At 50.1% G+C, this 24,891-nt stretch overlaps 1 protein-coding gene across 1 annotated transcript; it reads left to right on the top strand.

Annotated features, from left to right (window-relative positions):
* The first annotated feature begins 20,966 nt into the window (after positions 1–20,966).
* On the top strand, positions 20,967–24,220 carry LOC119464014 (uncharacterized). The gene is made up of 3 exons (XM_037724834.2): positions 20,967–21,155; positions 21,796–22,158; positions 23,597–24,220. The coding sequence occupies exons 1-3, from the start codon at positions 21,006–21,008 to the stop codon at positions 24,218–24,220; spliced, it is 1,137 nt and encodes a 378-aa protein (XP_037580762.2). The 5' UTR covers positions 20,967–21,005.
* Positions 24,221–24,891: the final 671 nt, after the last annotated feature.

Below are 24,891 nucleotides of genomic sequence, written 5' to 3'. Positions count from 1 at the left end.
AGGCCCGGCCCCGCCCACGGGCCGGGCCGGGCCCGGGTTTTCGGGTAAGCCCGAGCCCGTGCAGTGCTCTAACACAAACAACGAGCACAACTGGTGTCGACAGCGGCGGAGTTTTTCTCGCGTTCGCACCGAACGCACGCGGCTTTGGTGACGTGTTTGTGAAGAACGTGCCAACCTTTGCCGTACACCCTATGGCGGTGTACCCTAGTGACCATAAGGCCATGGTCCCGGTGGTCACTAAATAAATGAAAATCACCGGATCATACACATTTCTCATCCTTTAATAGTTCAAATGAACAATTACACCACCACATCTCAATAGTCATAATTGTAAATACATAATCCCACAATAGTACAGCTTCGCTGGTCTTCCATCTCCACCCCAGTGAAAGAGCTGACAGTTTTATTGCGATAGCAATTATATGGACACTCCAAAGCAGATTTCTGCCCTCGCCGTCGCCGTGAGGTTCCGTATGACGTCAACGGCGATGAAATCGTCGACGCGCTCCGGACGCTCTATGTGCGAGTGAAAGGGCGCGAGGGACGCGCGCTTTCACGGGGAGCGAACGCACGTCGGAGAGCAAACGCGCGTTCTGCGCCGTGCTCCCTGAAGGGCTGCAGAATTAAGCGTCTCTTTCTTCCTTTCCATATACAGAGAGCAAACGTACCTTTTCCGTCACGCGAAAGGCTGTGGGGGGACGGGAGGGAGGGAGGGGAGGCGACGTTTAACTGCGGCACCAAATACGTATTTATATAAAAAACGCCGCGCGCGTTCGCTGCGAACGCGGGCAAAACGCTGACGGCGTCGACAACAGTTCTGCGCGTTGCTGGTGCTGCTGCATGTCCAAGTTTACACAGCTGATAAAACTACTATCCTTTACTCCGTATAGCCCTCTACTAATTTGCTATCGCAATTGGTGCTTCGCCTTTCGGGTGAAACTGCGACAAATTTTTTAGGGAGCCTTGGGCAGTCATCCTCGCCCGGATTGTCCTGGAGACTCAATTGAGACTCTCCGACCAGGCCCGGTGTGTGGCGGTGGCCACTGGAGTCCTAACTCAGGACCCACCCTCCGGCTCCTTTAACCTTATTTTTCCTGAATAAACTTATTTCTCTCTCTTCCTCTATGTTTTCTAAACTGAAAGCAATTGTAGGAAATATTGACTTTACATAGTAGTTTTTAGTTTGTTTGTTGGTGCAATTTTATTGAGTGGAATGACAAGGGACTGCTTCATGCCAATTGGAACTGCCTGTGTTGCATTAATGTTGTTTATAATAAGCAGTAAACCCGATTATATATGCTGTAAGTCCCTACACAAAGCACCTGCCACGTTTTATATCGTTCCCAGGCGACTAATAACGGCGACTAGTTACGTTCCAGGCGAGTAACAAAGAAATTGAGCCACCATCGTCGGCTCACCCTCGCACGCTTTCACTCGCACATACAGCATCGGTGCACGGCGACTGATGTTATCGCCCTTGGACTTTATACGGAACCTCACGGCGACGCCAGCACCAATGCCGACTCCATAAGTACGCCAGGAGTGTCCTATAATTGATATTGCAATAAAGCCTAGCGACGATATCGGCGGTGATCGATCAGCGGCGGTGAGGCATGCCGGCTACGCCAGAACACAGCCGTGACCACTCCTGTCATTGAATGGCCACGTCGATGTGCCTCAAGGAGATCTCGCCTGCTGATCTATGCGAGTGTGACAAGGAGATCTCGCCGTTTGCAAGCAAGGACGGTTCCTGTACCTCAAATGGCGTGTTGTCATTCCACTACCGTGGACGTGCCCTTAATTCTGGCCCCGCGGGCATCGAGAGCGGCTCCGAATAAATCGACGTCTCTCTGCTTACAAAGGAACTGTCTCTATTTGTATCTGCAATATGCAGAAATGGAACAAGTGATCGCTTCCTTTAATTCCGACGGCGTTTCTAGCTTCTTCACTCGTTTATTGTATTTCGCTGAAACCCTGAACCCCCATGCACAGAAAAACACCCGTTTTTCTGTGCATGCACCTTCTTGGGCGTTTTTCACAAGTCAATTGGCCCTCGATGATCGTGCCTCTTCGCCATTTTCAATATTCACACAGGGAGAAATGAAAAGAAAAACACGCCAACCTCGCTAAGGTTACAGTTTCGTAACACGTAAAAACAACGCGCTCCCTACGGCCCCGTGCTTGTTTGGGAGACTTTTTTAAAAGTGTCGGCGCTTTCTCGCTCACGGCGCTTTTAGCACCCCCTGGGCAGCGCTAGTTTCCCATGCGTGATTCACAAGCGCATACAGACATGGATACGGAACGAACGGGAATAGAACAGCCAGTATGACTGTTGCCACGTAATACTAGTGAATCCTAGTGAAAATACTAACCTAGTGAAATACCATTGAAACTTGGCTTTCAAGGTTACTGACTGCCGGGCCCGTTGACGTGGATGTCAATATGAGAGAATAATTTGCCTGTAAAGCGATGTAGTACTTCCACTTGGATCTAATTATAAGGACTTGCCATAATTTTTTTAGTTGCGCGGCACCCGAGCAGGAAGAGTGGCGTTGTACTTGCAAATTCTGGCTTCGGTAGTTGCTCATCAGAAATCAACGATGCTGTCGAATTGTTGTAAAGCTCTCTTCGCTCACGATGGTGACTCTTTGCGCAGTTTCTTGACAATAACTGAAATGGAAATGTCATACTTTCTTCTTTTAACAGTCGACCGTTAGTCCATAACGTGTTAACAAAAGACATCGCTGAGCGATGAGTCACCTGGGTTGCCTAGCAACCCCCTCGCGGAGCGGCGTGTGCTTCACCTCTTGTCCATGCCGTGCACATGTTGCCTTGACATGGAGTGTTAAAGAGAGGGAAGGAGAGCATGCGCGCGGCGCGCGCTGTGCTCGGGAGAGAGATAGAGAAAATGAGACCGAGAGAGAGAGACAGAAATTGTAGCAGCACCAACGAGGCAACGCGCAGAGCTGCTGCCGACGCCGCCCATGTTTCCCCGTGTCCCCGCGTTCACGCCGAATGCGCGCGGTGTCCGTGACTGCAGCAGGCGCCTCTGGCGGCGGCTCGGCAAGTTCCGACCAGATACGCCCCGGCAAGTGTGAGGCGCAGCTTGGCCGTGACGTCACCGGGGACATTCAGCTTGGACCAGCCGCGACGGCGGCACAACTCTCGTTGACTCTGTGGCGAGTACATGTACCCTTGACATGGAACGACCAAAGAAGATCCGGACACCCGAAGAAGAAGCCGCTCATCTTGAAGCGCGTCGCGCGGCCAAGCGAGAATCTGCGCGTCGGCGGCGAGCCGATTCGGAATACCGTGCCTAGCACCACTTAGCATTTCCTAGCAAAACTTAGCTAATACTAGTAAAACCTGGAAGAAAAGCTAGGTCGATCACGAACTCTGCAGTTTACTCCAGCCATGCACCAGTAGTGCAAGCTGCCCACGTCTTTTTTTTTTTTTTCACAGTGTAAGAAGCTTCGACGGAAATGCTTGCTACGTAGCGGAAGCGTAATGTACTCTAAAAATTGCTGTGGTTTAGCTTTAGTTAACCCTGGCTGATTTGCGAAAGCTTCACTGCCCTGGCTAGGCCCATTGTCGAGCTGTGGCCGAGGTGTAGTTTCACCCAACTCTACTCGGGCAACGGCGGCAACGTGTCCTTTTTGGCTTCCGTAAAGGCCTAAATAAGTTGTCGCAGTTTCACCTGAAAGGCGAAGCATCAATTGCGATAGCAAATTTGTAGAGAGCTATACGAAGTAATGATATTAGCTTTATCAGCTGTATAAACTTGGACATGCAGCAGCACCGGCAACGCGCTGAACTGTTGTCGACGCCGTCGGCGTTTTGCCCGCGTTCGCTCAAAATGCCTGCGGCGTTGGTGACTGTTGCCGGAGCCTCTGATATAAATAGGCACTTGGTGCCGCAGCTAAACGTCGCCTCCCTTCCCTCCCCCCCCCCCCCCCCGCGGCCTTTCGTGCGTGAGAAGAAGGCGCGTTTGCTCTACACATATGGTGATTGTAAAGGAGGAAAGAGACGCCTACTTCTGCAGCCCTTAAGGAAGCACGGCGCAGAACGCGCGTTTGTTCTCCGCCGTGCGTTCACTCCCCGTGAAAGAGCGCGTCCCTCGCGCCCTTTCACTCGCACATACAGCGTTCGGCGGCGCGCGGCGACGATTTCATCTCCATTGACGTCATACGGAACCTCACGGCGACGGCGACGGCGACGGCGACGGCAACGGCGACGGCGACGCCGACGGCAGAAATCTGCTTTTGAGTGTCCATATAATTGCTATCGCAATAATATAGTTCGATGTAGCGTGAACGCGCGCACACGTTATGTCACGTTGGCGAGAACAACAGCGGCTATAGTTCGACCGATGGTTCGACGTACTGGCGCCGCCAACGTAACCGGACGCGCGACCAATGCGCTCCGACGCGCCCGGCGTCTGATGACGCTCGCCCGCGTGCCGATGGACTATAAACACGCCTTATTGCTCTCTTGTTGTTTGACCTCGAGCTCTCAAGGTGAAAGCTGTTGAATCGCCGACGGCTGCCCGAGGTAGCGTAATGAAGCTTTCGCTTCAAAAACATGCTTTCATTGCTAGGAAATACAGTTGTTGGAGACGTAAGACAAATGTGATAAAGTATATTAATTCAATATAGAATATATCGGTGGAGAAGTGGTTAGATGAACCTTGGTGCTGTCTGCCCGCTTGATGGTTTTCTGGCAGCATCTTAGTGGGGAAAGGGCTGAGTGACTCGCAGAACCGACACTCTATATATTGCTTTTGTGAGCACGCAGGTAAAAGGAACAATCAGGCTTCCACAAATAAAATGCATGCGCCGTAGACACATTGCGAAAGAAGGCTGTCATGAAATAAAGTAGTTCCCGCGCTTTCGTGGAGGCTAGTACAGTATGAAACGAAAGGTTCATCGGTACTTCCCCAGCTGTAGTCTTTGACACAGCGCTCAACAAGATAAATGAAATGGGGAGGTCAGAATATTGGAAGAAATGAAAAATATATAGCATGACGCTGGGCCAGTTGAAGGATTACTGCACACGCTGTGCCTTCTAGCTGGGCCACCCCGGTTGCGCGGTTTTGATTCCGCCGAGCACCGGAGGATTGAAGTGCGCCACATGAATGAAGTGCGTAACATGCGCATTGGCACATACACTGTTGCGCAAGTTGGCCTCAAAGATGTTTATTGACGAGCAGCACATATACCTAGTGGCATCATACATTGGCCAACTTCACACGGTGACCAGCAAGTTGGCGCCACAGGCCTACTTTCAGCCCTTAAGCGAGACGGCGCAGACGCGCGTTTGTTCTCCGCGTGGTTCACTCCCGTGAAAGACGCGCCCCTCGCGCCTTTCACTCGCACATACACTTCGGCGCGCGGCGACGATTTCATCCCAAATGACGCTACGGAACCTCACGGCGACGGCGACGGCGACGCCGACGGCAGAAATCTGTGGTCCATATAACTAAATAGAGTCACTGAACAGCGGCACATACCTTGCGTCCCAAGTTGGTCCAATGGTGGGCTTTGAATCCTGTTCCGTAAGCACAGTAGCCCGATGCGCTATTAGACCATGGACTATAACCACTCCCGTGTCGTGAGGCGAGTGCGACGCTCCGAACTCAGGAACCACGTATAACCACTCCCAGTGACCGAAGTTGGCGGGAAAGTGCGTAGATAGATAGATAGATAGATAGATAGATAGATAGATAGATAGATAGATAGATAGATAGATAGATAGATAGATAGATAGATAGATAGATAGATAGATAGATAGATAGATAGATAGATAGATAGATAGATAGATACAATGAACGAACGAGCGAACGAACGAATGAGTGATTGAATGCTTTATTTCAGCTTTATGAATGCTTTATACAATCTCAAAACAACAACAACAAATAGCAACGGACTTTATTGTATTTAAGCTCTCTCATGCTAAGAAATTGGAAAGAATGTATGCACTGATAGAACTACTTGTTAAAGACGTCTCGAAGTATAAATTTTAACATTTGTAATCCGCAGTTTGTCCTACATCGAGGTATGATAAAAGTGTTTTATGTGCGCATTTCGTATGACGTATAACGCGGCATATTTAACAAAGAAATAATTTCGTATTCTTTCCCACACCGACTGCACTTTTCCCTTTTTGAAAAGTTCTAAAAACAGCATTTTCACCGAACAACTTACTCCTCACGGAAGAAAAAAAAATTCAGCAATTGACGTTCCTACAGACCGGCTGCTTCATAACCGTTTGACGGATATAGCCATGTCAGTATGGCTATAAATCACCAATAGGATTGCGAAAGTTACGTGAGGTCACGTGAGATCCTTTGCCATGTGGTCAGAAGTGAGGTAAGAAGCTACCATCGCAAAGCTTCTTCGAAAGCCGTTCGTTTTATATTCATGTCAACACGGCCGGCAGTCAATACTGTTGAAGAAAAAACTTCCTGAAGTCACGTGACGCATAATGTTTCGTGACGAGTAATGACGAGTAATGTTTCCTTGCAATTGTCGTATTGGCTGATTGATCCCCATTTGTTTGATATCCATCTCAATGTTGTCAGGACTCGCCATGGGCGTGCGAAAGTTACGTGAGGTCACGCGATGCCCTTTTCCACATCGTCTGACGTGCATACGTAGTTACCATCGCAAAGCTTCTACCAATGAAGCCCGTTCGTTTGATATGTATGCCAGTATGGTTGGGCAGGATGCCGAACCAAGTGGGTTTCGGGTTTAATTCGAGATTGGGTTCGAGCTCCTGGATATTTAGCGGTTCGGTTCAGGTTCAGCTGCGGAGCAAAAAATACAATGGTTTGTATCGGTTTGAGCCGGTACATGCGGTTTCTTAACGGTTTGAAATGAAGGAGAACTAAGGAACCTCACGCACGAATTTATGCGAGCGAGATAGCTTATTTCGACTTTTACGTGACGTGGTCCAGTGTACGAGGCCTGTCCCAAACGTTCATGGAGTTCATAAGCCAGCAAAGAAGTGGGAGGATAAAGCAGGAAGAGAGAGAGAAACAACTTTATTTACGGCATTACGAGGTCATTAAATTATCTTGCCGGTGGTCCGAAGGGTGATCAGCCATTGCTTGCCACGACCGTTTCGGCCCAGTTAGTTACTTCTGCCTGAATCTGGTAGTCAGTCGTCGATAGGAGTGCCTTCAATGTCTCGTAGGAGGGAGTTGGCAGTATTGACTGTGGAGGAGTGTTTCCCTCGCATTCTCAAAGAATGCAGTATTGACTGTGGAGGAGGGTTTCCCTCGCATTCTCAAAGAATGCGATTTTGGGTAGCCTTCATGCAGTTGCAATGTTGGTAGTTTGGTTGGATTTCATGCGGGTAGAGTTAGGATAGTCGATGGGGCCTGGGGACGGAGTCGGTTTGGATTTGTGTCCTGCCTGTTCCCTTGTTTTAGGTGCGAAGCACATTATGCGCCCGGGCTGTCGGCGTCGTCTGTCGTAAACGTCGTCGTCGTAGTCACGGTAAGCAAGCGGCTCGTGCTCGCGCTCGGCACGCGCTCGTGCCACTGCTCCATGCGTTCGGCGTCGTCGTCTTCCACAGCGTTGCCGCTCATCATTCCTCCGTAGAATTTCACTTTCTGTCGTCGTAATGGAGAGGCCGCGTTTACGGGGTTATGAGCCATTGCTTAAGGCTGTATAAGCCCATTAGCGGTGCATCACAGCATACTTGGCACCTCCCCAGGTTTCACGTTAGTGGAGCTGCATTTCGCTCAATGGGTCATTCGAGCACCCCCCCCCCCCCTTTTTTTTTTTTTCGCTGTGCCAGCACGGCACCAAGTCCTACTCCGCTGGCGTCGGTGTGGACTTCTGTGGGGGCCGTGGGGTCGAAATGGCGCTGTAGGCTCATTATTCCAAAGGCATCGTCGCAAGCTGTGGCCCAAGTGGAAAGTCGTGTGTCGCCTCGGAGCAGCTGAGTCTTCTTCTTTCTTCGTTCTGGGGTTTTACGTGCTCAAACCAGTTCTGATTATGAGGCACGCCGTAGTGGAGGGCTCCGGGTTAATTTTGACCACCTGGGGTTTCTTAACGTGCACTGCAACGCAAGCACACGGGAGTTTTTTTGCATATCGCCTCCATCGAAATGCGGCCGCTGCGGCCGATATTCGACCCCGCGATCTCGTGCGCAGCAGCGCAACGGCCTTAGCTGACTGAACCACCGTGGCGGGTTGGAGCAGCTGAGTCAACGGAGCAATGATAGCAGCGAAATGCCGGATAAAATGACGAAAGTAGGAGCAGAGTCCGGCAGTGGCGTAACAACTATTTCCGAGTGGGGGGGGGGGGGGGGGACCTCAAACGATTTGACCTCTCCCCTCATATATATTTGCGGTTTCGCAAGTAGCCTGTTTGGCATCGTTATTAAGGCCGACAGTCCACTCATCGCGATCCTCGATGGTGGTGGTTGAGTGTTTGTTTCTTACAAATCTGAAGACATCCCATTTTGGGTGTTTAGTTGTGTGTTTCTTATTTTTACAACCTTTAGCGGGTATACCATGACGGAAGGTAGATAGTGATCGCAGCCTGAGTGTCGCTCAGTGTTTTCCCCATATACTGGGCCAGGAAAGCAGGAAAGAAATTATGGTTGATCCCTCTGTCATAGGAATTGGTAGAACACGAAAGTGGAACGTGTCTTCGCAGAAGCTGTTGAAAGTTTGCTTCCTGAACTAGCGGCCTGCTGCCGCGAAAGGCGCACGGTTTGCGGGACGGCAACCGTATTGCATGCTTGCTTCGCGCGCGGCATCCAGTTGGCGAACGGAGTGACTCTCCCGAACACGCCGACTTGCCCGCGCGAAATTGACAACGGCATTCTAAGCCGCGTGTACGTGCATACGTCTGTGGCGTAATGGTTTCAATGTCGCGCTCCTCTACTAGTGGTCCTAGGTTCGAATCCTGCCGTTGGACTCTTTTATTATTGTGTATTTCATTATTTATTACGTAGTACATCGCTGAAAATTGCGAGTTTACAAAGTCACGAAGCCGCTTACACTTGCTTTACTTACTCTATGGCTACACCGCGCAGGAGTCTCCGCTGCTCGTGACTACAGTAGCGCTCCCTGTCGGCGCTCCTAGATAGCGAACGTCACATCCGTTACATCCATTGCCGGAAATCGGTCAGGAAATTAACCCGGCATAAAACACTTTCTTGTTAAAGAGAGGCTACTGTTGATGGCAGCAGCGGCAGAAAGAGCCGAAGCGTAAGGAAATCAACCAACTTTATAGCACGCAAACATAAATCATTGTGGAGTCTTCGTGTCACAAGTGCGAAAGTTCATGCTTGTGACTCAAATTTAAGCTTTTTGAAAAACGTTTACAAGGGTTCAATGTATTTAGATAAAAGTCTTACATTTTACTGCATGTTTTCACATGTTTTCTTTATTGGCAAATGTGTGATGCATCCTGAAAGTTACATTTAAAAATTAAATTGATAAAAGCAGTACCCGCAAGGGGTTTGCTTGAGACAACATGCAGTCATGAGATGTCAGACATCGGCTCCGACAAGAAGCTCCAATAGCGCAATCATCCAGGCTTCCGCAATGGCCATATTATTGTCTGCAGATATGTCTTCACAAGCCGATTGGAGCACCGTAAAAGCACATGATGAACTAAAAGTTGATGCAATGGAGTGGTCGCCAGGGTGCAGCGGCACCGCTCTGACCACAGAAAGAATCGGGTTGATCGCTAAAATAGGGAGGACGCTTAAGCTTCGATTTTAAGAGTGGAACGCGATAGCATCCAAACATCCCTGACTGCTACTCATGGTTCCCGACGACTGCAGCTTATGCAACCGTAATGGTTACTGGCAAACACTGGCGGCGAACGCTACGCACGTAGGCGACATTTCTGGTGGAAACGCGGCCTCCAGGGGGGGCGATCGCGGAAATTGTGCACAACCACGCCAAAGACATTGCATCATTTTCAGGTTTCCGTATTTGTTTCGCACTTTTCATATTTCAGTCTGAGAAGCTTTAACATAAAAGGCATGCGCTGTGGGTGTTTTGTTTCCTGACATTTGTTTGTGGGTTGTCATTCTCAAAATTCCGAGGAATAGCTTTGACAAGAATGCAAGACAAGGTAGGAGCAACATTAATGATAAAATTGTGTGGCATACCTAAAGGTGGTTGGGGATGATTTTCTCGGACGCGGACGCCAATGCTAATGCCGGAATTTCTGTGACACGGGGCCCTAAACGATATCGAGTTAATATTGTCCACACTGATGTATTACAATGCACAATTTTTACGAGTGCACTTTTTAGAAGCGAAGCTTTTCATTGCAACCCTCACCTGGTTTTCGTGACCATGAATGCTGCGTGGCTGTTCTCTTGCTGAATAGGCCAACCACTCACAGCGGCGGACGCGCGCGACGTCACCACCGCTGTCTTGCTTTCACTGTATACCACCTGATGGCGCTAGCCTTCGCGCAACGGAGACGTACGAAACACAGTTGCCAGTAATGGTTCAAGAAGTTTGAGGCATCTTTCTTTTTTCTCCAACTTTGCGTCCGCATGCGGCTGCCGTAGGGTGGTGGTGGTGGTGAAAAACATAGGGAGCCTACCTGCCGAGGAGGCGAGCGCAATCTAGATGGTATTTTTTGCAAGGAGGAAACCGCGGTGCGCCGCTGCATGAGTGGTACAAATGCTGGAAAAGGTGCTTGTGTTTGAGTTTCCCCGTAAGAGAATTATGTTTTCTCGTGTATTCAAAATTAGAATCCGACCCTACCACGTCTGTACCTTGTGGTGACGCCGTACTTTACGATTTTTCTGACGCATTTTATTTTGAGAAATTCGATTAGTTCACTAGCGCCTCTGCACCATGCGGAGGGCCTGCGTGGTCGGGGTGGTTCGGGATGATTTCCTTGGCCCGACAACACCGCCGACGCCGCCACCGAATTTTCTGCCACACGGGGCCCTAAACACCCTAAACGCTACCGCGTTAAAAGCGTGGGGAACGCGCTAGGAACCACGGGCGACGGCGTTCCTAACGCGTTGCTGAGGATGGCACGTGTTGGCTTCCACGGGCGACGGCGTTCCTAGCGCGTTGCAGGGGATGGGACGCGATGTGTCTAAACGGCTGAGATTTGTGCTTTGTTTTGCTTTCTTGCTTTGCTTTTTGCTTTTATTGCGATAGCAATTATATAGACACCCCAAAGCAGATTTCTGCCCTCGGTGTCGCCGTCGCCGTAAGGTTCCGTATGGCGTCAACGGCGATGAAATCGTCGCCGCGCTCCGGACGCTGTATGTACTAGTGAAAGGGCGCGAGGGACGCGCGATTTCACGGGGAGCGAACACACGTCGGAGAGCAAACGCGCGTTCAGCGCCGTGCTCCCTGAAGGGCTGCAGAATTAAGCGTCTCTTTCCTCCTTTCTATATATAGAGAGCAAACGCAACTTTTTCCGTCGCGCGAAAGGCTGTGGGGGGACGGGAGGGAGGAAGGGGAAGCGACGTTTAGCTGCGGCACCAAATGCGTATTTATCTAAAAACCCCGCGCGCGTTCGGTGCGAACGCGGGCAAAACGCCGACGGCCGGCGTCGACAACAGTTCTGCGCGTTGCTGGTGCTGCTGCATGTCCAAGTTTATACAGCTGATAAAACTACTATCCTTACTTCGTATAGCTCTCTACTAATTTGCTATCGCAATTGATGCTTCGCCTTTCGGGTGAAACTGCGATAATTTTTATATAAATACGCATTTGGTGCCGCAGCTAAACGTCGCCTCCCCTCCCCCCCCCGTTCCCCCACGGCCTTTCGCGCGACGGAAGAAGTTTCGTCTGCTCTTTGTATATGGTGAGTGTAAAGGAGGAAAGAGAGGCTTAATTCTGCAGCCCTTCAGGGAGCACGGCGCAGCACGGCGCCATTGAACACTCCGGAACTGCTGTCTTTCGGAGCTTCTGTGCTCGGCCACTCACACAGGAATGTATGCATCGCCATAGAGAAATTCATTCTTGAATCAAACCGATTTCATTGTTAAGCATATTATTCCATTTATCATTACCTTATTGCCTCTTGTACTAGTATGTATACTTTTTATGTATTTATAGTCGACTGAATCGTATTAGAATTTATACGCTTTAATATATTTACCAAAATTAGACGTTTGCTAAATTTATTCACTTGGCACATATATAAAATCTGCCCGACTCTTGGCCGATCCCAGTGAGTGGGTATGCGCCAAAGATGACAAAGTCATCATCATCATCTTCTTCACAGCACGCACTCACTTCGCACCTTTGGCTTTTTGCCGTGCTCTAACACCCGATCTAAAACGAACACGCCAGCGCCCGTGTTTCCACGGCAAGGCCGTCCACTACGCACTAGTATGGAGCTCGTTCGTGAGTTCGGCCATCGTCACGACCTGCTCGACGGCGAAGACCTCGTCGCGCTGCGACTCGAGCAGCCGTGGCCGCCAGACTGGGAACTGCCCGAAGGCTGTTTCCTGGACCCCACGGATCGCGGCTTGCTCTGCACCAACAGTTACTCCCTCGTGGCCTCGGTGAGCGTACTTCTCAGGACTACCTTCTCAGCCGCCCTGTTCGCCGGCTGCGCTGGGTTCCGGTTTTCGGACGACGCCTTCGGCGTCGCCGCGAGCCAGCTGCTTCGAACGGCCGACAAGGTCTGCGTAGTGCACAACAGGGACACGGTGCACGGACTCCTTCGCCTGTTCCCCAACCTCAGGGTGCTGGTCCTCGTCCACGACATCGCGGGCGAGCACGACGCGGAAGTGGCCCGTCCTGGCTTGGCTGAGACCGAACCGCGCGAGGAGTCGTCGTGCCACGAGTCGTACCAGCTGAGGATGCTTGTCCGCACCACCGGCGCCGAAGGGATGGGAGATTTCGCCGCGATGAGCTGGGAGACCGTGGTGTCGGTGCTGCGTGCATGTCCTCAGGTGAGTCTTGATGATGTCCGTTGCCGCCGGCTGCTCTATGCACTGTGTAATTTCTTTCCACACAAGTGTTGTATAGGAAAGAAGATGAGGATGGTGGCGCGGGGACACAAAATAAAGATGATGTTCAGGCATCGGATGCATCGTTCCTCTGTGTTCTAAATACAACATATTGGCGACGAGATTTCAACCCATGCAAGTGCAACAGTCCTGGTAATTTCTGCTGCATCACCACAATGAGCATTCCGGGATTGCAACCGCCACCGCCTTTCCTGCCTTCGCCTGGTCATCCGGCTGTCCCATGGGACCAGTGGAAGCAGGCCTTTCAGACGTACATGGTGGCTTCTGGAGCTTCAGAGCTTCCAGCCGAACGCCGAAAAGCTATCCTGCTCACATGCCTTGGTATGGAGGGGCAGCGGATCTTCTCTACACTGAAGCCAGCGGACTTGCAGTCTGGCTCTGCTCCCGCTACTAGTCCTTCGAGCACAGGTGACACCGGGTCGACGAATGACGCGTATGACTCTGCAATCGCCCTGCTTTCGGATCATTTCAAGCGTTCAGTCAACGTCATCGTGGCTCGACAACGGTTCAGTCGCCGTGCTCAGCATGCAGGTGAGACAGCGGAAGAATACGTCTCTGCTTTACAAATCCTCATTGCAGACTGTAATTTTGGAAGCCTCGCTGATGAGATGCTACGTGATCAGTTTGTCTCGAAAACGACGAATCATCATTTACGTGAGCGGTTACTTTTTGAGGGCTCATCACTGACGCTCTCACGAGCTATAACAATTGCTAATCAGTACGAAGAAGCCGTGAGTCATGCTAAGGAATTTTGCGACGATGCTTCAGTTCATCACGTTAAAACCGCGCAAAGCTCTTCTCGGTCTTCTGAACAACCAAATGAACGCACAACTTGTAATAAGTGCAAAGCCAAAGCATCTGAGCATCCCGTACAAGGTGCCACGAACCTTCGAGCTTGCTATCGTTGTGGAGCGACTGATCATCTTGCAAACAGTCCTGCATGTAAGGCCCGCAAGCGCAGATGTCGTCGCTGCGAGAAGATTGGCCACTTAGATTTTATGTGTAGGTCGTCTGGATATTCAGCTAAGTTCGACAAGTTGATGACGACGACGACGCTAGCTCCCAGAGTAGCGGAAAAACAGTTTGTGTTGTCAATGGAAACAAGCATGGCATTTACGCATCCGTCGCTGTGGAAGGTCACCCTATCTCGTTTCTAGTTGATACGGGATCTTCTGTCACTATCCTGACTGAAGAACTCTATCACCAGTTTTTTGCAAGCACTTACCCTTTGAAACCTACCTCAGTGCAGCTTTTCGACTACTCCAAGTCAAAGATAAGAGTTCGAGGATGTTTTGTCGCTTCAGCTGCGTTCCAAGACAGAACTGCTTGTATTCTTCTGTATGTTGTATCTGAAGGCACCACTGTACTGGGCTTAGACGCCATTGCGGCACTACAGATGAATATTGAAGGTAAATCGCTTCAGTGTCTTGCATTGGCCTCCAGCACTCCTACATTGCCAGCTGAGCTACGTTCAGAGTATGAACACCTCTTTGACAAACAGCTCGGACTTGCCAAAGGATTCAAACACAAAGTTAAGGTTCGTGATTCCGTGCCACCCGTTGCCAGCAAGCTACGACGGCTGCCGTTTACCCTTCGTGAACAAGTGTCGGCTGAATTGCAGAAACTTGAAGCCCAAGACATAATCGAGCGCGTTGACGCCTCTCAGTGGGTTTCTCCTATAGTGGTTGTTCGCAAGAAGGATGGTTCAATACGAATGTGTGTTGATCTGCGAGAGCCCAATAAAGCTATAATTGTTGACAGCTTTCCACTACCACAGACAGACGAGTTGCTGCACAGCTTAGCTGGCGCCAAGCGATTCTCGAAACTGGATTTGGCGTCTGCCTACCATCAACTAGAGCTCGATCCTGAGAGTCGTGATCTGACTACCTTCATCACGCACGACGGGCTTTTTCGTTTTAAGAGAGTATGTTTCGGCTTGGCTTCAGCCCCGTCAGCATTTCAAAAGATGATGCATCTCATACTGAAAGGGTGCAAAGGTGTACTTTTCTACATCGACGACATTATCGTATATGGTCGTTCTCGAGAAGACCATCTTTCAAATCTTCGCATCGTTTTGCAACGACTTTCTAAAGCGGGCCTGAAACTCAACCAGAAGTGCGTTTTCGACGTCACGGAACTAACGTTTCTGGGACATGTTGTGAACGGCAAAGGACTCTTTCCACTAGCGTCATCTATCCAAGCGATGAAAGAAGCTCCGGCGCCTTCAAACATCAATGAACTTCGTTCCCTGCTTGGTCTGGCGGGATTTTATTCCAAGTTCGTTCCCCATTTTTCGGATGTTGTGGAACCTTTACGGGCATTGCTTCGAGGCAACGAGCCATTTGCTTGGACGCCAGCTGCCGAAGAGAGTTTCGTCCGTTTGAAATCACTGCTGACAACTTGCAAGGTTCTACATTTCTTTGACCCGAACCTACCCGCCATCGTCACGACCGATGCCTCCGGGTATGGACTGGGCGCTGTGCTGCAACAAGATAACAAGGGAATTCTACAGACGGTTGCCTTTGCCTCCCGTACCTTGAGCCCACAAGAGAGGAAGTACTCTGCAGGCGAACGTGAAGCCTTAGCATGTGTTTGGGCCTGTGAACATTGGCACGTGTACCTTTGGGGTCGCCCCTTTGTCTTGCGAACCGACCACAGTGCTCTTGTCACCTTGCTGTCAACCAAAGGTGTTGGACATCGGCCATTGCGAATTTCACGTTGGTCAGCGCGACTTCTTTGTTACAACTACACCGTAGAGTACCGTAAGGGAAGCGATAATGTGGTGGCTGATGCGCTCTCTCGACTGCCTTTGCAAGGAGAAACCAATGAGGTTGCCGAAGATGAGTTTGTTTGCCTTCTTTCTCCGATGTTAACCATTGCAGAATTACAAGCGGAGAGTGCATCTGACAGTACAATCGCAAAAGTCATGGACTTTGTTTTGTCCTCTTGGCCGGATAAAAAATCTCTGGAAGCGGAGCTAATGCCATATTTTCATGTACGTGCAGAACTATCCATTGTACACGACTTGCTTTACCGTGGTGACAGGATCGTAGTTCCAGGTATCCTTACTCGTCGTTTGATGGAAGTCGCACACGAATCACATCCGGGGATCAGTCGTACGAAAAGCCGTTTGCGAGAGTTGTACTGGTGGCCTCGAATGGATAACCACGTAGAACAACTGGTTAAAACATGTGTTGTTTGCCAGTCATGTGACAAATCAGCACGGCCAACCGTAGCACCTATGCAACCAGTAGCTTTCCCTGACAACCCTTGGGAGAAGATTGCCATTGATATTATTGGCCCATTTGAGCAAGCTCCCATCAAATGCCGTTATGCAGTGACGCTTATTGATTATCACAGCAAATGGCCAGAAGTTTTTTTTTTTCAAGACAAGTTTCTACGGCGACGGTCAAGAACTTTCTGCTACAAGTGTTTTCTCGTGAAGGCTACCCGAGTGAAATAGTTTCCGACCACCGACCGCAGTTCAGCTCGGTTGAATTTGAAGAATTCCTTCAGGAACGCCATTGCTTTTCTTCTGTTTACCGCCCGCAAGCAAACGGGCTTGTAGAAAGATTCAACAGAGTCCTCAAATCTGTTGTCCAGATGGCAGTATACGAGCGGCGTGATATCCGTGTCGCCGTGACAGACTATTTGGGGGTCTACCGCTGCACACCTCCCGCCACAACGGGAGTTGCACCCGCCGTTTTGCTGCACGGACGACTGCCACGAACACGCTTAAGCATTGTTGGATTACCGGATTCTTCATTTCACGAAAATCCAGCACAAGCGATGAAATGGCTGTGCCAACGTGTCAGACAACACCAAGCATCTTCCAAACTTTACACAGACTGCCGTCGCGGAGCCCGGACAAGACACTTTGCCGTCGGCGACTACGTCCGCGTGAGAAAGTCGTCAGTTCACGGGAAAATATCTTCGCGCTTTTCGAAACCGAAGCAGATTATTGAGCAACGAGGGCCAGCTTCATTTCTTTTGGATGACGGTCGAGTGTGGAACGCCTCCAAATTTCAAGCGATGCACCCAGAAGCTGCGGAGAAGTTCACAGGCAATCGACCTGGTATTCTAGAATGGACTCTACCACTACCTGACGAGTCTCTTCAAGGTAGTGCATTTCCTGCGAGTGAACAACATGCTGACTGTCCATCTACGTCACGGCAAGAAATAGCAGCACAAGCCAGCAGTGAGTCAAGTACTCAGCCGTCTTCACTGCAGGACAAAATGACCGGCCAACCCCCACGGAAGAGCGCACGAGTTAAAAGAACTCCGTTGAAGCTCAGGGACTATGCGTTACGCAAGCGATAGTTTTTTTTTTAATCGACCGGGAAAATGCTGTATAGGAAAGAAGATGAGGATGGTGGCGGGGGACACAAAATAAAGAAGATGATGTTCAGGCATCGGATGCATCGTTCCTCTGTGTTCTAAATACAACAACATGTAGGAGGAACGTTCTCGTAAATACGTTCCACTTAGTTCGTGAAACCTTGGGAATGTTTACACGCTAAAATTCCTTGAATCTTTAAAGCTTTTGCACCCTTAAAGGGCCCCTCACCAGGCCTGGCCATTTTGAGCTGACAAGCGCAGTGCGCAACAATGCGCGCTAACGATCGTGTCTGCTAAGTATTACATCCCTACGCGCCGTGGAAAGAGCTTCAATTTCAAACCAAACTCCGTTTCCTTTCACCTCGCGGGCGCCGCGCTCCCGGCGGGAGAGTCGACATTTACCGTGTATGTGCGCCTACGTACAGTAAATGGCAGTGCTGTGCAGTCGCTCGTAGTGACAAGTGGCTTCGAGAATTATTCAAAGGAACATCAGTTATTTGTTTAATCTGTTTCTTCAATAGACGAAATAAAGTTTAGAGAAATAAAAATTGGAGGACGCTTAAGCTTCGTTTTTAAGAGTGGAACGTGATAGCATTCAAAGATCCCTGACTACTTCTCACGCTTCCCGACAACTGCAGCTTAAGCAACCGTAGTGGTTACCGGGAAACACTGGCGGCGAAGGTAAGCTTTCTGGTAGAAACGCGGCATCATGCATGGGGCGATCCCGGAGATATTACACAGCCGCGCCAAAAAAATTGCATAATTTTCAGGTTTCCGTTTTTGTTTCGTACTTTTGATATTTCAGTCTGAGAAGATTTAACATAAAAGGCATGCGCTGTGGGTGTTTTGTTTCATGATATTTGTTTGTGGATTGTCATTCTCAAAATTCCGAGGAATAGCTTTGCCAAGAATGCAAGACAAGGTATGAACAACATTAATGGTTGAACATATACATGTACCTAAATATATTCGGAGGGCTTGCGTGGTTGGGGATGATTTTCTCCGCCGGCCGCCGACATCGCACGCCGACGCCGGTTGCAGACGCCGGATTTTTTTCTGCGACACGGGGCCCTTAACGCTATCGCGTAAAAAAAGGGTGGGAGCATTCACTAGGCCGCGCGAAGCTCAAGACACAGCGAAGCTGGCCGAAATGCCGACACCGCGTTCCAGCACTGAGCAGACGCGCTCCGTGAATATACGTGTCTCCCTCCCTCCCTCCCTCCTCTCTCTCTCTCTCTCTCTCTCGGATTTACGGCCGTCACAGCGCGTTGCATAGCGCAGCTTGCAACACCGACACCGCGTTCCAAGGCCGACATCGCGCTCGACCGCGTTGCGATGCCGACAACGCGTTCCAGCAGACACTCTCCGTGAATGCATGTCTCTCTCTCACTTTCAGTTTCTTTAGCTCCCTCCCGAGCATAGCGCGCAAAACCTCTTCTTCACCTCGCAGAGCACGAGCACGCGCCAGCTGTGGACGAAGACGGCGACGCTCGAACAGAATCGTATGGTTCGCATAAATACATGTTCTGCAAGCGTGGCTGTATACCCTAGTGGTTACGACGCTCGCCTTGGGACCGTGGGTACGCGGGTTCGTATCCCGCCTCGGCAAGAAAGTTTGTCTTTCTTCATTGCTGATGATGATAGTTTCTTGATACGAACCACAAATTACGGCTGGCTTAAACAGCTTCGCTGTTAAAACCGAATGTCTGCGTGGTTCTTTTACAACGAAACTGTTAAGGGCTCAGTCTCCGATGGTCGTGTCCGCGTGTAGAAAACTGTCAGTCCTTCTACTGGGGTGGAATTGGAAGACCAGCGAAGCTGTCCTATGGTGGGAATATGTATTTCCAATTATGGCTATTAAGGTGTGATGGTCTAATTGGTTATTTGAACTATTAAAGAATGAGAAATATATAAGTTCCGGTGGCTTTCATTTATTTAGTGACCACAAGGGCTTATGGCCTTATGGTCGCTACGGTACACCGCCATAGGGTGTATTGCAAAGGTTGGCACGTTCTTCATAAACACGTCACCAACGCCGCGTGCGTTCAGTGCGAACGCGAGCAAAACACCGCCCGTCGACAACAGCTCTGCGCGCTGCTGGTGCTGCTTCCCTCCCTCCCGTTTCTCGATGATCGTGCCACTAAAATAACACCCCATATCCACGAAGTGAATGATGATGAGTGGGCGAAGCACCGGGGGATCATTCGGGCAAAACGCCGGAAGCGTTCTCCGGAACCGGAAGTGGAACCGGAAGCGGAAGCCGGCTTCCGGTTCCGGCTTCCGGAAGCCGGAGCTTGGCGTACATATACTATACATATACATACATACATAGCGGTCTCCATGCCAACCAGAGCTACGGACTACGAGGGACAAGGCTCGGCCCTAAGGTTCTTCGCCCCTAAAACTAAAACAAATGAGAAATATAGCCCTGCATATGAAGCAAGTGCTCGCCAGATATGAAAATTATCCGTCCAATAATACTATTAATAGGCCGCTTACGCACATCACAGTTGGATTTAATAAAAAAGGCTTCAATGATTTTTCTGGTCGTCGCATCTATATTAGACGGCACACTCGGCACTTGATTCGTGCCATATTACGTTCTTATTTTGTTTTGCTTGCCTTATTTCTGCCTACTTTGCTGCCCCCCTTCTTTGCTGCTTCCTCAATGTTTCCGATGCTGTAACATGGAATATAAGTTTTCTTAACGCGATAGCGTTAAGGGCCCCGTGTCGCAGAAAATCCGGCGTCGGCAACCGGCGTCGCCATGCGTTGTCGGCGGGTGGCGGATAAAATCCTTCCCAACCACGCAGGCCCTCCGAATATATTTAGGTACATGTATATGCCACGCCTTCTTATATGACATGCGGTATTTGCGGGTTATATTGCCACACCAGTATATCATTAATGTTGCTTATACCTTGTCATGCATTGTTGGCAAAGCTATTCCTGGGAATTTTGATAATGACAATCGACAACCAAATGTCGTGAAACAAAACACCCACGGCGCATACCTTTTGTGTTAAATCTTTTCAGACTGAAATATTAAAACTAAGAAACAAAAACGGAAACCTGAAAATTATGCAATTTCTTTGGCGCAGCTGTGCAATATCTCCGGGATCGCCCCACGCAAGAGGCCGCGTTTCTACCAGAAAGCTCGCCTTCGTGCATAGCGTTCGCCGCCAGTGTTTCCCGGTAACCATTACGGTTGCTTATGCTGCAGTTGTCGGTCAGGGATCTTTGAATTATATCGCGTTCCACCCTTTTAAAAGCGAAGCTTAAGCGTCCTCCATTTTATTTTTTCTCATTTTTTATCAGCTTTGACAATTCAGCCAATACCATCTGATCTCCAAATCTCTGGAGATGGCCACCTAATACGTAGGGCAGACATCCGGTGGTCTTACACTCTGTAAGGTATCGAGGGCAAGTAAGCGCAGTTGAGGACCGCAGGGAACTGCCTGGTGTGATGAAATTAGGAAATTTCCGTGCATAGGATGTCTGCTGGCGCAAGACAGATAATGCTGGGAGAGAGATTTTCGTCCTGCAGTGGACGTGACGTAGGCTCACGAGGATGGTGATGTGTTGATGATGTGATGATGATTTCTTGAAGTCAGCACGAGGTAATTTCTTTGCAGATTCGCCGCCTTGACTCTCCTCTCGTGCCGGTGGCATTCGCGATGTTACCGGATAAGGACAGCAGTTCGACGGAGAAGCCCAACTCCCGGGACTTCCGTCACCTCACACTCGACGCCGACGTCTTGGCCACCTTAGAAGGTGCCTTCTTCATCCCTGTGACCTGGCAATTTCCTTTGGTGGAGCATTTGGAGGTAGGGTCTCGTGTCGCAAACCGCGTAAGAGCAGTGTAAATCGCATGTCGAAGACGAAGTCTCCTGAAACCTCGTGGCAATAAACGGGGCCCATAGAATACGCAAAGCTCCTGGTCAGCCCGACAACGTCACAAATGCTCTGTGCGGGCGAAGCCATGATGTCATATGAAGCGAACGTTTCGCGCTGCCGCTGGCTGCACCATTTCAACTGAGCTGCGTTGTCAAAACTCAGCAGATTGCGTGACATCCAACATCGAGCGTGCGAGACGACATTAAGCATGAATCCGTCAGTCTTCTCGGCTCTGCCTTTCATGCTCGCGTTTCACCCTGGCACCCGAAGTATAGATCACGTGAGCTCCAACACACGACGCGCACCGGCTCGATGACGCGATTGCTAAAATAGGCACACAGTCACAGTTGCCGTGCCATCCGGCGCATGCTTTCGTCCCTCAAACTTCGATTCAGACGATGTTGCATGTAACAGCATTCCCGTCTCGGCAATGTGGGCATATTCACATGGCGCATGAGCGCGTGCACACTCCCTGTCACTAGGCAACTGGGTGGCGGACGGGCAAACCGCTAAGCTATCGCACAGTATTCCAGCTTGGCAGCCAAGTGTTTACTCTCAATCGGTCTGCAGGTAACCCTCTCTTCACTGGAAGATTTCATCGCCCTCCGCACCTTTGTCAACCTGCGAAGCCTCTCGGTGGCGTTCAGCGTCGCAGAGTTGGGCGTCAACGTGGGCCGCCACCTGGAACGACTCCTGCAGCGTTGGCCGCAGCTCGAGACGCTCTCTCTGGCCATGTGCGCGGGCGTCCGGCTCTCGGCGATCGCAGGCTGCTGTCCGAGACTCGGGGAACTGCGGCTCGTCGACTGCTCGGGATTTCACGGAAATAACGCCGAGTTCGTCGAAGACGGCTTCTCCAACCTGCATCGCGTAGAGCTGACGCGCACCGCGCTCGAGGCAAGCGTCGTAGTCCTGCAGGTCGCAGTGCGCCAACAGGTCAGTATGAAAATTGGAACGAGTTTGTTTTGCACATTCAAGAATAAAGAAGGCCGAGAGGAGGACAACACGGAAACACTATTGTGTGTGTGTGTGGGGGGGGGGGGGGGGGGGGGGGGGGGGTTAGTTGTGCGTCACTGTGTCACTGTACAAGAGAGAGGTTCACAGGGAGACAGAGTTTGTTACCAACCTGGTCGGCCAAGAGGTACCAAGTGGAGCAAACGTTTCCATAGGGAAGACTTTTCTTCGTCAGGGCGAATCCCCTTGTCGAAATCTCATGGCGCCAGTGACATCCCTCGTTCGACCACTATTCATCATGCTGACCGTGTGTCACGGAATGCGTGTCTTACAGTTTGTGTTACAGAGTGTGTGTGTGTGCTAATGTCAGCGTGGCGCACACAGACCGCATAACTTATAACTATGATTAACAGTGGCCGAACAAGAAAGGCATCGGCCTTAAGTTAACGTTTGGACAAGGGGATTTTGTCGGGTCCTGATGAAACGCTAACTTCAGGCAGAGTCTTTCTTTGTGCAGGCACCGTTGATCACTTGAAGCTTTCAAGATTCCTCCGATATAATGAGTATACGAGAAAAGCGTTAAAGAAATCGAGGACAGGCGCACAAGGCACAAGTAAAACACAGAAAACGGGCGAAAACTGCGCGCCAATTGGTTGAAGCCCGTGCGTGTCTGTTATTTGTGCCTTGTGAACTCTGTCATCCAATTTTGCCGCACCGTTCACGTGTTCATTAGAGCAATCAACCAATTAGAACAGAATAAGTTTTTACTTCCTGTGATACCTCGGTCTCGTTTGGACACAGTATGTCAGATATAGTATACACCACCTGTGCACCCCAAAAGTGTAACATTGCATGTGTCATAGCTTATATAGTGTATCACATACAGAGTATATCAGATTGCCATTATTTTCACACTTTAATGTCGGAAGATGAAGGTCAGGATCATCATCATCGTTTTACTGGTGAAAACAGGGCTAGCCTTACTTGAGCACAATACGTGTCACTGCCCAGTGGTTCCATCGTGTTGCCTGCTGTGATTGGCTCGCAGGGAGGTCACATCCTTCCTCAGATTGGCTCGAAGTTTTGTTATAACCCGTAGAAAATTGGGTCATATGTCGCTTCATTACACATTATATATATATATATATATATATATATATATATATGATTGTCCTCCGAGCTAGTATGCCTGCCAGCCAACCGGGCAAAATAATACATCATATTGTTTTCGCCGCTCTCGTTTCAGTACCCTCCATACACTCTGTTCTCGTTGTTGTTAGTTAACGCCAGAACACCACAGTTACTTTAGCCCACCCATCGCAGAGTGGTTATAACAAGATATCCGTGATGGCAGGCAATAATTTATTTCCAAGCAGGAAGTTTAACAATGGGGACTTTCTTTCCGCTCTTTCAACTGCAGGTGCGTAGCCTCCGCCTGGGCGACGACCGCGTATGCTCGACGTTCCTCAATATTTGCTGCACCTCTTCCGTCTCCGCAACGGTCGTGTTCCCACTCCTGGAAGACCTGACGCTGCGCACAGACCACACCGTGGGCGCGTTAGGACTAGAGCCGGAACACCTGCACCGAGCCGTACGTGCTATGCCCGCTCTGCGCCACCTCGAGACGGACAGCTACGACCTGAGACTCTTTTTCGAGAACTTCAGCGTTCCGCGGGGATGCGTGTCCTTGTCCTGGTGCGACTGCGTCTACTGCGTGGTTCACTGTCCCAAGCTCTGTGCCAGCTCAGAACTTCAGGAAGACGACGACGATGAGGAGAAGACCACGACGTCGGTGGGCGCTAACAACTCCTTGTCACTTTCTGGACGGGGAGATGAGGGGTCTGACGCTGCGGACGCTGGCAAGCACTCGACTTACGAGTGCGACGACCTGAAGTTTATTATCGAGGAGGACGAGCGCGCGTGCTTGGTTTCTGGGTGCGGTGACACGTATCCCACGAGCGGGCACTCGGTTTCCGATCGTGGTGACAAGTCCGTGTCAGAGGGCGTTTTCTTGTCGAAAGAAGTTCTTGTCGTCCAGGCGTGACACAAAAATGTCTGTGATGTCCTTTGTCAACGGCATGCGTCATTTTGGTGTGCTCTTCGTCGACCGTAGAGGCAAGCTCTTGGTCAACTTCCCACCTCCTAATATTCTCCTAAAACGCCCACCTCCTTCGCGCGTAACAATATAAGTAACGACAACAGCCGCGTACGGTGGTAATCTGCAAGTGACTTCATCGTCCAGGACAAAATGAACGTGACACAGGGCATTGGTGTCGCGCACGTCGACACTAGCGTCGACACTAGCTGCAGCAGTTCCTGAGAAGCGGCTTACACAACTCGTGTTAACATATTTACTTACAGTATGCGCCGCAAGGAACCACGCCTATAACATCGTCAGCATTGTACATTGTACGCTAATATCACGGTTTCCGGTGTTTCCCTGTTGAAATTTCGCTTTCCTTTTGTATATCACTCGTCTTACATACTTTTTTTTGCTATGCAAGTTCCCGGCGCAAATTATACTATGCGTTTGCATACTCTTCGCCTGCGTGCAAAATTAAACGTTACAGCTGTGTGGCCTCATTGCGAGCACTGCTTCATATTTCACTGCGACAACTGGTTAGCCGTCGGGAATAAAGCCGCCGATCCTCTCTGTATCTGCCACTAGTCTACACACCGGCACGGCCGTGACGCCGGTTTCCGGTCCGCCGATCG

The sequence above is a fragment of the Dermacentor silvarum genome, chromosome 9 (assembly GCF_013339745.2).
Source record: "Dermacentor silvarum isolate Dsil-2018 chromosome 9, BIME_Dsil_1.4, whole genome shotgun sequence".
NCBI classification, from domain to species: domain Eukaryota; kingdom Metazoa; phylum Arthropoda; class Arachnida; order Ixodida; family Ixodidae; genus Dermacentor; species Dermacentor silvarum.
Note: the sequence above shows the minus strand (reverse complement) of the source record. Positions and strands in the feature narration are given on the sequence as shown.

Excerpts from the sequence above, each read along its gene's own strand:
- LOC119464014 (XM_037724834.2), top strand. The coding sequence starts at position 21,006 with ATGTTACCGGATAAGGACAGCAGTTCGACGGAGAAGCCCAACTCCCGG. Across the intron at positions 21,156-21,795 it reads CTTTGGTGGAGCATTTGGAG|GTAACCCTCTCTTCACTGGA; the intron begins GTAGGGTCTCGT and ends ATCGGTCTGCAG. Across the intron at positions 22,159-23,596 it reads AGGTCGCAGTGCGCCAACAG|GTGCGTAGCCTCCGCCTGGG; the intron begins GTCAGTATGAAA and ends TTTCAACTGCAG.